At 31.4% G+C, this 17,562-nt stretch overlaps 1 protein-coding gene across 1 annotated transcript in view; it reads left to right on the top strand.

Moving 5' to 3' along the window:
- The window catches only part of LOC141546526 (putative ATP-dependent RNA helicase DDX60), a 52,721-nt gene that overhangs the window by 23,803 nt on the left and 11,356 nt on the right, over window positions 1–17,562 (top strand). Inside the window, exons 12-22 of the mRNA XM_074274423.1 lie at window positions 1,426–1,541; window positions 3,038–3,177; window positions 5,335–5,444; window positions 5,571–5,675; window positions 6,521–6,646; window positions 6,794–6,921; window positions 8,352–8,510; window positions 9,505–9,649; window positions 12,331–12,483; window positions 14,822–14,926; window positions 16,361–16,561. Coding sequence (XP_074130524.1) covers window positions 1,426–1,541; window positions 3,038–3,177; window positions 5,335–5,444; window positions 5,571–5,675; window positions 6,521–6,646; window positions 6,794–6,921; window positions 8,352–8,510; window positions 9,505–9,649; window positions 12,331–12,483; window positions 14,822–14,926; window positions 16,361–16,561 — 1,488 coding nt within the window. The remainder of the gene's footprint in view (window positions 1–1,425; window positions 1,542–3,037; window positions 3,178–5,334; window positions 5,445–5,570; window positions 5,676–6,520; window positions 6,647–6,793; window positions 6,922–8,351; window positions 8,511–9,504; window positions 9,650–12,330; window positions 12,484–14,821; window positions 14,927–16,360; window positions 16,562–17,562) is intronic.

Here is a 17,562-nt window from a genome sequence, read left to right as displayed (position 1 = left end):
ATGTTTTTTGTCTTGTTATTTGTGTAGTAAAATATGTTTTGGACAGCCTTTGTAAATGAATAAGCACTTGCAGAACAAAAGTTATGTATAATGCACTAACACTGAAATGCTATTTGAGTTCCAAGAGTGGAATGGGGATCCTTTTCTTTTGCACTGAAAAACTGACTACCACAACCATAAAAAAGCAACTTTAAAAATTGTGTTGATTTATCTGGTGCTGTGGATAGGATGTGTCCAGTATCTAAGCACAATTTGATTTTGAACTTGGAGATTTGATCAACCTTTTGGCTAAAGTAAGATGTCCTATGATCAGTCTGTAGCAGTTAAAGTAAGGCAGTTAAAAATGTGGTGAGTTTGAACATGTGGATACATGGAGGTTATGAGATGTGCCTAGAGACAAAGGCTGGGGTGGGGGGAGGGATGGTGAAATGGAAGTGGGAGGGAAAGAGAAAAGGGAAAATATGTTATGTGAAGTTAATATATGTACTTATTGTCTCAAAAATAAAATGTGTCTTTTTTGCTTTACCACATGAGACTATTCTTTAAAGGCAGAGAATGTCTTCATTTTTTTCTTTTTTCTCTCTATTTTTTTATTTTTTCTTCATTTCCTTTTCTTCTTTCCTTTCTTCTTCCTCTTCCTTCCTTACTTTTTTTTTTTTTTAACAATATCAAGCTATAATATGTTTTATATACTGCTTGACATAATGTTGTTGATTATACAGCATTCAATAAATGGTTGAAAGGACTTTTTATTGGAACTGAGCTATAGGATGTGCTTCTTTTTTAACTTAAAAACTAAAATCTCCTCTTTACTATCATAATTGTTTCCTCATCTATTCTTTTCTTATTCTGTTAAAGGGAGAAACTATAAAACAAAATAGTAGAACCATAGATCTAGAGATCCAAAGAATTCCAGTAGCTATATTGTTTAACCTTCCCATTTTATGGATGAGAGAACTTAGACCTAGAGAAATTGTGACTGGCCACAGACCAAGACAGGATTCCTTTTCAAAAGACACTATCATTTGCTAAGAATTTATCAAAATTGCCTAACTCTTTAGAGCTGTCATAACTTTTAATAGAATTCATTTCTTTGGTGAAGCCCAAGAGAAGTAAGCTAGTCAGATGACCTATCTTGTCCAATAGATTGCTAGCTTTGCAAATAAATCATTATAATTAGAAGTTTTTCCTCAGATTTTTCTAATTCATATAATGATTTTTATAGGCATTACTTCATATTGCTTACTTCAATAGTACAAAGACAAGTATTGGGAGAAGCAGAGACAAAGGAATATGAATATTGGTTTCTCTGATTATCTTCTATTTTTAGAAAGCCATATTTAATACTAAAGAGTTCGAAATAAATGGAAAAAGTTTTGAAAAGTTCTTAGAGTTTCAGGATGAAGTTTGTTTTTCCTCTCCCAGGTCCATTGTCTTGGGGGAGAAATTGGAGCAGAAATTTGGGAACACCTCCTGGTTATGATCCGATGTCCCTTTTTGGCCCTTTCTGCCACTATCAGTAATCCTGAATATCTCACAGAGTAAGCCAAAATTTGCTATTTGCTGAATTTTAAGTTTATATAGAGAAAAAATATAATTGGATTGCTGTAGACAAGAGTGGTATAAGATAGGCAGGCACTCGTAGGGGGAATGTATGTGTTTCTGGTAGAAATGACCACTTTGAGAAGATTACAGATTTATTTCAATGTTTTAGTAAAACCACAAGCATATTAATGAGTGGTATTTATGTTTCATTCATCTTGTCAGAGATAATGGTAAAAAACAATCTCTTCTTTTCTTTTTATCCTTCCTTCTTCTTTAATGGATAGAACATTGAACCTGGAATTGGGAAGACCTGAGTTCATGTACTTATTGTTTGGCCATTTCAAGTTTTGTTTGACTCTTTAAGATCCCTATTTGGTTTTTTTTTTTTTTTTTTTTTTTTGGCCCAATATAATATAATGGTTTGCCAGTTCCTTCTCCAGTTCATTTTATAACTGAGGAAACTGAGGCACAATGGACTGGACTGGACTAAATGACTTACTGAGGGTCACAAAGCTAGGAAGTGTCTGAGTTCAGGTCTTCCTGACTACAGGCCTAATGCTTCATATATTGTTCCATCTAGCTGCCCTGTATTCTTAACCCAGACTTAAGACATTTATTAGCTGTATGACTTTGGTGCAACTTAACTTCTATTTATCTTAGTTTTTTTAAGCTTTAAAATGGATATAATAAAGCATTTAGCTCTTAGAATTATTATAAGGATCAAATAAGATAAAATCTGTAAAGTACTTAGGACAGTTCCTGATTCATAATAGGTGCTTAATAAATGCATTTTCCCTTTCTTCCTTATCTTTCCTTAACTGTTAGTTAAGCTTATCAAGAAGAAACTTTTTGTCTCCATAGGGTATTTCAACATGTTACAATCAAAATGCTCATCCTGAACATGGTTGCTAAAAAGCCTCAATGAACAACCAATGTCACCTTTTCATCAGTGGTTACAATAATTGTTTCCCCCTTTACTTTATGTTCATTTCTGTTGTTTACAATTTGGTATTTGTGATTTTAGATAGGAATTTTAACTAAGAAAATTCTTTTAGCACTTCATATATTCCCTTCTCCATTTATTATGAAAACACTACCCACCATTCATAGCCCAGGTAAATGAATGCTCAATTTAGATGTACAAACTCATACTTGTATTAAGGTCTCAAAATATTTAAAAATTAAATCACTGAGATTCACCATCTTTTTTAGAAACATATTGTTAAATGTCTTGATATGTTCATGTGGATGAAAAAACAACTTTTAAGGTTGCAGTTATATTCACTTTGTTTGTGTTTGTGCAAATTTGATTTTTAATAATAAACATTTTTTCAACAAAATAAAGACAAGCTTTTTAGTTCTTAGAACATAACATTAAGAAAATATTAGTAAATTATAGTTCTTCCTGGGAGCAATTTACCATGATGACATTTGCTTATTATGCTGGTAATTCCCCTTCTAATACAATGTCTTTCTCTCTTTTTTCAAATAGATGGTTGGCGTCAGTTAAAAGATACTGGCAAAATTTTGAGACCACAACAGAAAACTCTCTTTCTTCAAAAAATACCTTGAAAAGTTCAAAGAATCTTAAAATTTCAAAGACTGAAAAGCCATCATATAGAGTTAGACTAGGTATGGTACAGAACACAGTATTTCTTATTTAATGAATTGTTCTAACCACTCTGAATCTATTTCTTTTTCTCTTGGGGTTAGCAAAGTCCCTGGGATCCAAGGAAAAATGGTTCTCATTAGATAAAGATGTGTTAGCAAATTAATCCTAAAAATATTTTAACTAATTGGAAAAATAGGTGAAGAAGGCATCTTACTAAAATTTTTATAAAGGAGTGCTGATACGCAGACTAGGAAAAGCCAAAACAGAGAAAAAAATTATAGATTTATTCCCCTAAGGCATATTAATGAAAAAATAGTAAATAAAAATAGTAAATAAAACACACTAGCAAAGAGATTACATCAAGGATCACTAGGATCATACACCATGATTAGGTAGATACTATAGGACTGCAGGACTGGTTCAATATTAGGAAAACTATCAGCATAATTGACCATATCAAGAACAAAACAAAGAGAAATTGTTTGATTATCTCAATAGATGCAGAAAATAACCTTTGTCAAAATATAGCACCAATTTCTATTAAAAAACACTAAAGACAAAGGAATAAATGGAGCTTATCTTAAAATGGTCAGTAATATTTATCTGAAACTATCAGCAAGCATTATTTACAAAGGGTCTAAGCTAGAAGCCTTTCCATCATAATTAGGGGTGAAGTAAAGGACATCCATTATCATTTTTATTTATTTATCACTATTATTTAGTATTATACTACCAATGTTAGCTGCAGCTGTAAGAGAAGAAAAAGAAATGAAAGGAATTACAGTGGGCAAGAAGGAAATAGAATTATCTCTCTTTTCAGATGATATATTGTTATATTTAGAAAATGCTAGAGAATTAACCAAAGAACTATTTGGAAATATTTATAACTTTAGCAAAGTTGTAGGATACAAAATAAACCCACATAAGTCAGCATTTCTATATATCCCCCACAAAGTCCAGCAACAAGAGATAGAAAGAGAAATTTCACTTAAAATAATTGTGGACAATATAAAATACTTGGGACTCTACTTGCCAAGACAAACCCAGGAACTATATGGACACTACTAAAAAAACAAACAAAACAAAAAAATTTTTTTTAACACAAATTAAGTCATATCTAACCAATTGGAAAAATATTAATTGCTCATGGGTAGACTGAGATCACAATCAAAATTCCAATTCTATCTAAATTAACCATTTATTAAATGCCACAACAATCAAACTATCAAAAAATTACTATATAGAGCTAGAAAAAATAGTAACAGAATCTGGCTAACCAAAAGCACAAGGATATTGAGGAATTCAATGGGAGGGAAATGTGAAAGAATGTGATCTAGTTGTATCAGATCTCAAACTGAGAAATGATGTTAAGCTCCTATTTTCTCAGCTTTCATACAACGCAGAAAACAGATTCAGATTCATAGAAGAAAAAATCCATGAGGAACTCATGAAGATACTTTTCAATGTTGTAGCAGCTCCCTTTTATGCAAGACAGTGGAGAATACCAGACATGGAATACTGTCAAATGATGTATAGAGTCCTGCTCTGATATTTATTGTCTGTGTGATCATAGGAAAATCATATATCCGCTATGAGCCTGTTTTTTTATTCTGTGAAATGGATATATGAATACTTGGACTACTTACTTCAAAAGGTCATTGGGCATCAGGAATGTTATAAATCTTAAGTTATGTTATAAATATAAAATATTATCATGTCAAACTAAAGCCCTACTTTGGAACCACATCTTGTGGAAGTGATTATTTTATAATGTTAATGGAGCACAAGCTCTGAAGGGTACTATCAAACTGGAACGATTTCTACTATAAGTAATGTAACACATATATCTGTTAGGCCAGAACCAACCAGAGGATAGGAGAGATTCATCACCAGGAAGCCCATTGAGTGATGAATTTTTCAGCTATACCTACTTTTAAGGAACATCTATTAAATCACAGAAGGGTAATAATCTGAATTCTCTTAAAGAAAAGATCATTGGAGCTTGACATTGTAAACAAGATTAAAGGAGAGGAAGGATAAATATTTATTAAATTTAGGCATGCATTGTAGTCTACTGGATACTGGGGCCTTCCCTGTGGTTGTGAATAGAAATGATATAATCATTCTTGTGAAAATTGGATCAAATCTCATTCACAGTTTGATTCTTATATTTACAGTTATCCATAAAGAGAGATATAATGATCTAGAAAAATATGTATGTTCTCTAAAGGATGATGACTTTGTCATTAGCCATTATCATCCATGTGCTGCACTAACAGTTAACCATGTAAGTAATAAGTCATTTTGCAAAAATGATGTACTATATAAATATTACATTAAAATTAAAACCTGAGTTTCTGTGAATCTATATAATGTGTACTAATGCTGTTTTTTTTTTCAAAATTGATTTTAGATAGAGAAATATGGAATCCCTTCAGACCTAGGATTTTCTCCCCGAGAAAGCATACAGCTTTATGATGCCATGGTGCAAATTTGGCCAGAATGGCCTAGAGTACAGGTATATGTGAATTATGTCAGTAGTGAAGAAATGAATGAATGAAAAAGTACTTATTAAGTGTTTATTACTTGCCTAGCATTGTACTAAGAACTGGGTGCATGGATGCAAAATGGAGATTATATCTGACTTTAAGGAACTTATATTCTAGTGGTATATGTCATACAAATAAGGAAATGGTTATCTATGAGAGCTATTTTGGTTTGAAAAATTATAGGTTTGGCCAGCACAACTATAGGGGAATTTATAAATACAGGCTTTCTAATAGCAGTGGTAGTATATATTTTATTATGGCACTAGAGTAGGAAAATGATTGGGGGTGGGGAGGGAGCAAGGGTGTTATGCATGACTGTCCAGATGGCAGGAAGGACTGAGGAGGAATATGAAGCATTGAGTAGGGTTACTTAGACATAGTGGGCTCAGTGACATAGAAAATAACAATAGATTGGGGCCAAGGATGGAAGTGCCAGAGATGAGATATTTAAACTCCAAACACATATATAGTCTGTAGAGACTATAGTAGTGCTCTAACAGACTAATAAACCCAAATTATTAGATGTGGATAGAAACCAATAATCAGCAAATTAGAAAATTAATTTTAGTAAAATGATTAGTATCTTCTCTCCCCCATTAAAACATATTATTACAAAATAATAGGCTTTTAACTTATAACTTCTGCTTAAGTCATTAAGCTGACAATAGAATTGTCAACAAAAGGGCAACATACCAATTACTGGTTATTGATTGATATTAGCTGATTGATACCTTTATATTGTAATTATAGGTATGTTATACTTAAAATATTAATAATCATTTCAATTTAGAATATTTAACTCTTTATTTTCAAGGATTTTGAACCTGAAGAATTCAGCTATTTCAAAGACAAAGTGGTAATCACAAAGACAGATGCAAAAAAATATGAAGAACAATTGAAGGAGGAAATAATAAATTGGATTCACTTAGACAAAGACAAGGTAACTAATTTTTTTGAAAATTATGTTATAAATAAAATAGGGCTCCCATCCAACCCTGATCATATTGCTTCAGGTTTAGTGGACATCTTACAAACAATTTATTCATATGCAGTAATCTATTATTTTATTTTTATTAACTTTGTTTAGGTGAATCAGTTATTGAACTATCTTAAGCCTCAAACTTTTGACAGCACTGAAAGACAAAAGCGACATAAGTTTGCAGATTTTGTTGAAAAACTAAAAGAAATAGATAAGCTGCCTGCAATATTTTTTTCGTAAGTATACTAATAAAACATAATTATTAAACTTTTATTTGTTTATATTTTAAGTCCTTTCAATTATGAACAAAGAAGGAAATATCACTTGCATTTGTAGAATTATAATTTCTTTCATATGTGTTTTTAACAGGTGTGTTTAAGCTTTCTATTAGAATCATCACTGGAATACCATGTGGGATAGAAAGAAAAACATAATCTTATTAGTTAGTACAGTCACTTACATTTTGCTTTGTTGATAACTAGATCACATGGTAAAGAGTAGCTCAGATCTCTTGGTTTTAATTCTATTCACAGTTGAAACTAGAGAATTTAAGTTTTTTAATTCTCTTTGCTGTTTCTACTTTTATCTAAATCGATCTAAATCTATATATTATAGATCCTGCCAACAACAGGCTGATGGGAGAATCTTTTAAAAATAATCTGTCAGGATACGATTCATAAAGTGATCCCTTCTGGTTAAAGAGTTATTATTTACCAATGTAGCTAAGACTGATTTTCTAAATTGACATTAACTTCATTATCATTTAACTTCTTAAGGCTGGCATTCATTTGTTTCATTCTTCTTCTCAGATTTAAGCCCCACAAAGGGGAAACTTTAGTTATTGCATATAACTGCCCTGAAATGTGTTAGCAAATTGTTAAGTTGATACATTTAAGAAATTTAAATAACTGACAAAATAAAAAATAATTAACCCTTTTAAACTGCTTGGCTTGTGAAGATGGTGAACAATATTATATATATTATATATGTGGTACATAAAATTTTTTGAATCCAATTTTTAGTTTTATTAGAACATACTCAAAGCCAGAATATTCCTTTAGAATAATTTATATTTGACATATATAATCATCTCATCTTGTTCCTTTTTCAAAATTTTCTACTTTTAATTTTCCTATCAGAAGGATGAACAACACTCTTTATAAATAGATGACTTCTATGTCTAAGTTCAATGGATAAATAAATGAATTTGCCTAAAAGATGCCTATTTTATTGCAGCTAAAAGATCTGAAATGGGTTGTATAAATATACTAAGTAACTAATTCTAAATTATATACAGTGAACAGTGAACTTGAACATGTCCAAAGGATGATAAACAACTTGTTACATATAGATATACTGGATATTGATTCATTGATATATACATGTCCAGTGGAGTTAGTCAGTTAATAAGTATTTATTAAGCTCTTATAATATGCCAGGCATTGTGTTAAGCAGAGAGGATCCAAAAATGGATAAAAGACATTCCTACTCCTCAAAAAACTTACAATTTAATGGGGAAGACAATAAATAATTGTCTATGTCTAACTAGGTGGATATCTATATTTATGTATATATATATGGATATGGTGAAATGGAAAACAACAGGTAAGATACTAAAATTAAGAAGGGTTGGATAATTTTTTTTGTATTTATTCACTTCATCTAGATTCAACATTTTCGAGGTAGAAAACTCAGCTTTTCATGTGTTTAAGAATATAAAATTCAAACAAAACACATACCAACGTTTAGATACTGATAAAGAGATAAAAAAATTGAGACGGGCACTGTGGAAAACAAGAAGATCTTTAAGGGCAAATATTAATGCGTGAGTATAATTTTCATGTAAATTTTGAATTAGAATAAATTTTAAAATCTGGGTTTTTAATGTTTTGATTTATTGAGTCTTATTTGCAGTTTCTCTTCATATCAATAGTCATAATGCATGCACTCTAAATCAAAATTCATTGAATCGTAAATTTGCACAATTAGAAATATCAGAGGTTTGCCAGGCTAATCACAAATGTGTCTTGCTATATCCACAAGAAAAGGCTCTATAGCATTCAATTGAAGACCTTCAATAACTGAGAATTCATTAAGACAATCTTTAGGGTTAATTCTAATTGTTACTCACTTCCAGTTGATCAGTGATGGACAGAAACAACTACACCCAGAGAAGGAATACTGGGAAGTGAATGTAAATTGTTAGCACTACTGTCTATCTACCCAGGTTACTTATACCTTCAGAATCTAATACTTAATGTGCAACAAGAAAATTGGATTTACACACACATATATTGTATCTAGGTTATACTGTAACACATGTAAAATGTATGGTATTGCCTGTCATCTAGGGGAGGAAGTAGAGGGAGGGAGGGAGGGGAAAATTTGGAAAAATGAATACAAGGGATAATGTTATAAAAAAATTCTAATTGTTACAAAATTTTTTTCCCTTTTTTTTCTCTTAAGAGAAAATTTTGAATTATTTATTGCATTTATTTTCCCTTTTCCCTAGCTTTCCCATGCCTGCCACAATGAGGAAAGAAAAAAAAGAAAAATCAAACCTTTGTAACATAATTGTGTAGACAAAAACAATATCAATAGTGGAACCATGAATCATTACAGTCAAATCATTACAAAAGTTTTTCCTCATGCCCTCAGCCCTTTATATTTTTCTCATAGAATGAAACCTACGTTAAGGCAGGACCTTTTTTGTTTTTATGCAATGCCAATACAGTGCATTGCATGTATTAAGTGTTCAATAAACTCTTGTTAAATTGAATTATATTGTGTTGAAACATGCTATTTTTATCTCTCTTTAGTTATAATAAAAAAAATTCAATGATTAAAATTGAGAAAATTATTCTCAGTTTTGCTGAAATAAAAGAAATAAAGAGAAAATTTAGGAAGCTTACTGAAGTTCCTGCTGAATATTCTTATGCGAATTCCAATGCAGTGGATCATCAGGTAAATATTTTATCATGAAATTTTCTTCTTTATAGAGATATAAATTCATGTGTCCTCACCACTAAGTACAGTATGGAATTCTTGTAAGCAGATTATATATCCAGAGCTTGGCAATTAATAAGTATTTAATAAATGTATTTTTGCATTTTGTAATGTTTGGGCTAGGAGTAATGTTTTCGGAGGACCTCAGGACCAGCCTTGATCTTAGTGCAGAAGTGCAGGAGAGCCACCAGGATGGTCAAAAATAGAATATCTCATTTGCAGTCCTTCTTATCCCTTAAATACCCTGTTACAATTGCATCATTACAACATACTGATTATGTGTGAACTAGAGAACCATTATAATCACCATACTAAGTACTAAGTAAATATGTGAACTAAAGAACCATCAGTTCCACTGAGTTAACACCTTCTTTCAAGTATACTTCTCCATTTCCAGAGTTCTGGCCTCAACAAGTATTCATTCAGTTGCATGTCCTTATTCAGTAGGTTCTTTAAGATTTTATTGAACAGTGACTCTGAAGCAGACACTGTGGCAGGAAGAATCCATGAAAGATACAAAGATAAATAAGACAGTTCCTTCTTTCAAAGAACTCATTTATGTAGAGAGAGATAGCCTATTTATATATTTTAATAGTAGAAAGAAAAATGTGATATGTATGATAGAGAATTTATAAGGAAAGTGCTTTGGGAATACAGAGGACAGAAACTTTGCTTCTGACTTGAAAAATAAGAAATAGTTAGATGTTGAAATGGCATTTAAAATAAGTCAGGAAAGTTTGGTGAGTAGACACAGAAGTGTCCCACAGAGATGGGAAAGGATACTTGAAAGAGAAAACAAAATTTCAGTAAGTCATCAAGTATATTAAGGCATCTTAATCTAGTAAGAATTGAGAACTCCGGGTTTAGAAGAGAAGAGAAGGATAAATATATAGATTAAGGAGTTTAACCACATTAGAGTGATAATTGAAGTCATGGTGATAGATAAAATTGCTAGCTAGAAAGCAAATAAAAGTAGCTGAGAACTGAGTTTTATGAAATGTCTATGTTGAGAAAAGTAAGAAAAGGTAAAAGAAAACTGAAAAAAGAGTGGTCAGAGAGCTAGAAAGTAACCAAGAAAACTCATTATTATGGAAGCCAAGAAGATGGAAGAGTAAGTTGTAGAAGTACTTTAAGAAAGTAGTAGTAGTCACTGAGGTCAGGTACTAAAAAACATGAAAAAGAATTTGTTTTTGTGACTTAAAATTTTTCTTTTTTTTTTAGATATTTAATAATAGCTTTTTATTTTCAAAATACACAAAAAGATAGTTTTCAACATTTCACCTTTGCAAAACTTTGTGTTTCACATCTTTCTCCCTCCCTTCCCTTCATGCCCCCTCCCTTAGACAGCAAATAATCCAATATAGCTAAACATGTGCAATTCTTATAAATATATTTATACAATTATGTTGTTGCACAAGAAAAATCAGATAAAAAAGGAAAAAAAATAGAAAGAAAAAAAAGCAAGCTGACAGCAACAAAAAAATTAAAATATAATCTTGTGATCCACATTAAGTTCTCATAATCTTCTTTTTGGACTCAGATGACTTTCTTCATCATGTGTATTGGAATTGGCTAAAATCTCCTCATTACTGAAAAGACCCAAATCTATCACAGTTGATCATCACATAATCTTCTTGTTGCTGTGTACATTCAAAACTTTCAAAAGCAATTTTAATAGAGAAGCAAGGATAGAGCCCAGACTGTAGGGAATTTAGGAAGGAGGGAGACTTGCAGAAGTAAAGGCAACAAGTTTTAAAAACTGTGACATAAAAACAACCAGATGTTTTGGTACCTCATGGAGAAAAGATGTGCTCTTAGCAAAAGAAAGGCAAGTTTGCTTCAAGCTTAGGGAAAGGAATCAATGAAACAAGAGAGATTAAAAATGGAAGAGTATACATCTGGTCTAGAATGAGAAAATGGCACTGTAATAAAAGGCAAAAGGAGAAAAGAGCTAGTCTTGTGATATTTATTCTTCTGAGCCAAGAGAGAAAGAAGAAATTACCATAAGATTAATAAAGTATAATCTGAACTAGATGGTTATTATGTTGACTGGTTAGTTTAGAATCAGCATATAGAAATAATGTACCATAATAACAAAATACTTCTACATTCTCCTCTTATCATGTTAATCTAATTTAAAGAAAATACCTCATATTGAAAAAACAAGAATAATTAGGTGGCAGTAGATCATATGCTGAACTTAGAGACAGGAAAACCTGAGTTCAAGTCCTATTTCAGACTCTCTCACCAGCTGTATGATCTTGAACATACAAGATTCAGTTTCCTTATCTGCAAAATGAGGATTACAGAACTTATCTCACAAGGCTGTGGGAATCAAATGGAATAATAAATACAAAGCAATTTGCAAACATTAAAGTACTATACAATTATTTTGCCTGTGTGAAATAAAAAAAAAAAGTGTTTTCTGCTATAGTATATGCTATAAGCATACATTTTTCTCCCCAGTTTATTCTGCCTTGGTAGAATGTTACCAAAATTCTGTATAATTTAAAATATTTATCTAAAAGTTTGAGAATGTAACATGGTAATTGCCTAAAATGCCTAGGCATTTAATGTATGTATGTTTGTAGAATGATTTAAATCATATAATTCGGTTAACTTTTATTCTATCTTTTCAGATTCTATGGAAGATATTCCATAGAATCAGATATGCAAGAAATAAAGGCAAACTGAAAGCTCTGGCATTGCGGGGTATTGGATTTCATCATGGCTCAATGGCATATAGAGAAAGACAAGCTGTAGAGATGCTTTTCAGGCAAGGATATATCAAGGTTGGTGAATTTTCTGGTTATTTCTCTCAAATAGTGTCCCACACTCCTCTCTATTTTCCTTCTCCCCTCCCTTTCTCCTTTTTTCTCCTTCCCTCTCTTCTTTCCCCTCTCTCTTCTGCTTCCTTCTCCCCTTATTTTTCTTTTCTCAGACTTGTGGCCTGTGATTTGTGATTTCATTGGTATAAAGAAGCACGTGAAGCGAAATTTCCTTTACTAATATATGTTGCTACTTATTCTTTAGCTTAAAGAATTGCTTCAAGCAATGAATGAGCAAATGATTTCCCCAATGATTCTATTCTTCCCTTTGAATTCAGGAAAGGTAGTTAAGAAGAGATTCCCTTTGCTTCTTCTCCTAGATTATGTGATAAAGGTAGTATTGAATTTAAAATATTTCTCCTAAACTGACTCTAACTCCTGTATAATGAGATCCAGAAAATCCACTTGAAGACCCTCTCTCACCTCTGTTGTGGGGAACTTTGATAATAATATACTGGAAAAAAGTCACAATAACCTTACTTTCAAATTCCCTAGTTCTCTTTTCCCTATTTCTTTCACACTGGGTGCTACAGCTTCTCCAATGCTCTTCTTCTGCATTGCCAGTCTTTGGATCTCTGTATCTCCAGTTTATTTTTCAGCATTCTAACATGGAATAATTTATAGAATAAATTGTATGTTACCTACTTTCATCATCATTTATTTATATCATACAGATCCATGATCTCATTGAGTTGTGAGTTCCCTCCAACAATGCAAATTGCAAGGTGTTTTTATACCTGATTATCATTTATTATTCTCATCTATTTCCTTCCAAAGTTTATTCCAGAGGATATATCCAATGTGTTGAAGGTTATCTTTACTTTGTTTTGACATTTCAAAGATAGAAATAGTTTGATTGTCTATCTGCCATTTCTTATTCATGTCATGAGACCAGCCCATCTTTTCTTTATATTTATACAATTTCTTGATTATATGATTTATGGTATTTCTCCTGCTTTTCCTTTCTTTTGTACCCTAGTCATTCTTTAATATAAACATACTTCCTTAATGCTAACCTTTCACACTCTTTCTGCCTTAATAGAAAAATTAGGTTCCTTCTGGTGGACAATGATCCCCTGGTCATTCTCTTTCAGTAAGAATCATTTCTTGTCTCATGCTCTCTGAAACACTGGGAGATGGGAGACAGGCAAAATTATTATCTGATCCTAAGACTTCCAGGTCATAATTTACTTCACAAATTTTTCACTAGTTCATAAAGGAGTCAATTCAATAAATTTAACCAGCATTTAATAAACCATCAACAGAATAGCACAGTATACTTATACAAATAAATATATAATCATCAGATACATACAGATATGGTTTTCTGAAAGTAAAAGAGCTGGTATTTAAATGCAAATATAATACCTCAAGATATTGCAGGAATATTTAAAGGATTATTTGGTTTTCTAGGAGTATTCTGGCTGTTTGGCAACAAAATGAGATTTCAGTAGCTTTTTTTTTTCTATTCCTTTTTTTAATGATGAGTATACTCCTTATCAATGAATAGAGCTACAGTATGATTATTGGTTTGCCAATGATGAATTTTGTTTCTATTCTGGTAGAAAATGCTGATGTGCATGCTTGTGTGTGTGTGTGTGTGTGTGTGTGTGTGTGTGTGTGTGTGTGTGCATATTCTCATTACTTTGTTATAAAGATCCAGTATTCTATTGGTGTGGGTATTCATTCTCATCATGAATGCAGATGCCAGTTGCCCTTCATTTTAATATATTATTTTCATGAATCACTGTGTCCAAAAATTTTTATCCATTTGTATTTGACCTTTTGGTGATGAACTTGTTTTTCTAGTTGCATAGGCTGTATTTCAGATAAGCAACACACAGTATGCCGACTTATACCTAAAGTTTTTCTAATATGTCAAGAACTAGCAAAGTTTGCATTTCATATGTATGGACTTTAAGAACCAACTGCCATCTTCTCTGTTCTATGGAGCATCAGAGTAGAGCTTGATAGAGGATATTTATGTAGGTCATTCAATCATTCAATAGGAAATAATGTGGAAAAAAGTTCCTGATCTCAAGGACTTCACAATATAATGGAGGGTGGTCAACATGAAAATTACATGCAAATGAGCTATATACAGGATAAATAACAGATGGTCAACAGAGGGAAGGCACTACTAGCTTTAAGGGAGTTGATTAAAGACTTCTTTAGAAGGTTGGGAATTTACTGGGGGCCTAAAAGAAAATAAAGATGGAGAGTATTCCAGGCATGGAGAAAAGGTAATAAAAATGATGATTATATATTTATTTGCATATGTGGTTATTTCATTTTTCTATAGGTGGTAACAGCTACTGCATCACTTGCCCTGGGAATAAATATGCCTTGCAAATCTGTTGTCTTCACAGAAGATTCTGTCTTTCTTGATGCTTTGAATCTTAGACAGGTACTTTTTATCCTATGTATCCTCCTTACCTATAATAAGGAATTGTCCATCAGAATGATGAATGATGTAGTATGAGACACTTTTAAAGAAAACAATATATTTAGATCATGAATCTATTAATTTATTGTCTCTTAAAATTATAACTAAATCAGAGCTTTTATAAATGACCTTATAAAAGGAAAAGGGAGCCTTAAAAATATTACTGGTCTGAAGTAAAAAAAAAAAAAAAAGTGCTAAAAATGCATCTTGTTCTGGTTCCCCTAACATCCCCTTTTAATTAATATATAAGTTTATAAATAGCCAATATAAAGTAATAGTAAGAAGTAAGATTTCAAATTGAAATTTGGAAGTCACTTACAGATTGTCCCATAGATAAAAAAAACATAATAGTTACTTGCAAAATGTTTCATAAAATAATTATAAGTCACATCCTGAGATTATGTAAAATCAAGGAAGCCATTTAGGCGGTACTGTAAGGGCCTGTGGTTCTGCTAGCTGGCCATGGAATATAAATCTTAGGTAAACTCTAGACATCTGCAGTAAGATCAGCAAAACACAAGATGTTACTGATAACTGAGATGATGTATGTTTATAAACTAATCGTAGGTTGGTACAGATAAGAGTCAGTCTGCTTTGCTCTATAACCCTATAAAAAATGAAACCTCAAACTACTGTCCCCAAGTGCTCCTCCATCTCCTGTGAGTCCATGCTGCCAAAGTGTTCCCACCTCATTCATAGTTAGTTCTCCCCTTCCTCACTGTCTTTTTCATACTGTCTTTCTTATTCTACCATCCTATTTTTACACTGAGTGTGCCTGTCCCTGCCTTAACTTAGTCACAATTAATAAATTAGTAATCAGGAGGTTTTTAAACCAAAGCTATAAAACCAACAAATATCTGCCTACAAATCTAACCAAAATAAGCACTTACAGTGTATTTAGTACATTAAAATATTGATATACTGATGAAATCATAAGTGTAGTTGGGGATGATGTATGGTGAATACACAATTATGTGAAAAAATTTCTTTAGGATGGCATTTTTTAAAAATTGAAGGTACTGATATTTTGGTATTGATGTTTTCATTGAATTCAACAAATACACTTGTAAGACCTTGAGTATTTGTAGTATGATCTCACATTTTGGAGACCTTAGACTTTCACTGTTAGAGAAAACTACAAATGCAAACATTCCCTCCATCAATGAGCTCTATAGTTGTTTTATAACTTGTACATTGAGACATTAAGATTTTTATAGGGTAATAGTTATATGTTAGAAGTGGGACTTGAATCCAATCTTCCTCAGTCTGAATCCACTCTCTAGCTATCTTTTGGAAATAAAATTATAAGTTTTAGCAATTTGTTAATATACATAGTGTCAAAACCCAGCTCATATAATATTTACTATTTATATATTTCATGAATATCTCTTTTAGATGTCTGGTCGTGCTGGAAGACGTGGTGAGGACCTGATAGGAAATATATTCTTCTATAATGTACCATTGCCTAAAGTTCAGAGATTATTAAAATCCAATGTTCCACGCTTAAGAGGCCAGTTCCCTCTAAGCATTTCTTTGATTTTGAGACTCATACTTTTGATAACCCAAGGCGATGATAAGGATGATGCTACAGCAAAGGTATACAGATCCATGTTAATATTATTTTCAGTCATAAGTCAGACACTCACTAGGGCAGATATAATTAGAGCTATATTGTTAAAACTAGACAATAAAATTAGTTCCTTTCTGTGTGATGTACTACAATCTATATAGTGCTATAAAATTTTTTTTTAGCAGCAGTTACTATGTATATACTTTAAAATGTGTACAAATTGAGGCCAATCACCATTAAATAATTGTATATATCTTTGCCCAAACCAAAATCTATAAAAAAATTTAGGATGTGGGAAAAATCAGTCTATTTTCCCCATATTATTATAGACATTCTTTGGAGTATGCAGTTGATAAAAGGGGAAAAATGAGTTCTTAAGATAGATATGGCTATGTTAAATGTGTGTGTATATATAAATGTATATTACATATATAATACATACCAACCTATCTAAAATAAACTTTCATGAAATTAATATTAATGAATTGAAGCAGAAAATTAAAATTAAATGTGATTTATTCTGAACTTCTTCCTTATTAAAGATATTTCACATTTTCTCCCATAATGTCCAAAATTTTAATTATTTTCTATTTATATTCCATTTTTCTTATTTTCTCTTACTTTTTCATAATGTTTTTGGTTTAATTTTTTTCAATGAAATAAATTCAATTTCTTTACTTTCTACATCTCACACATTGGGGAAACAAAACAAAACAAAACAAAACAAAACTTTGGAACAAACATCCAGAGGCAAGTAAAATAAATTTCTGAATTGGCCATGTCCCCAAAATATATGTTGCATTCTATTTCCTTTATCCATAAACTCTCTGGTAAGTACTATATTTCATCATCAGTCCTTTGGACTTGTTATTGATCATTGTAACAATTAAATTTGTAAATCATTATACTTTTACTTCTGATGATACATAAGTTTTGTGATAATTGATGAAAGAAAACAATTTTTGTATTTTGTACTTTATTGTGCTTGTATTATGCTAGAAACTAACATTTCTAATTTTTTAAAACT

This window comes from Sminthopsis crassicaudata, chromosome 6 (assembly GCF_048593235.1).
Source record: "Sminthopsis crassicaudata isolate SCR6 chromosome 6, ASM4859323v1, whole genome shotgun sequence".
NCBI lineage: Eukaryota > Metazoa > Chordata > Mammalia > Dasyuromorphia > Dasyuridae > Sminthopsis > Sminthopsis crassicaudata.
This window is presented reverse-complemented; position numbering and strand designations above follow the sequence as displayed.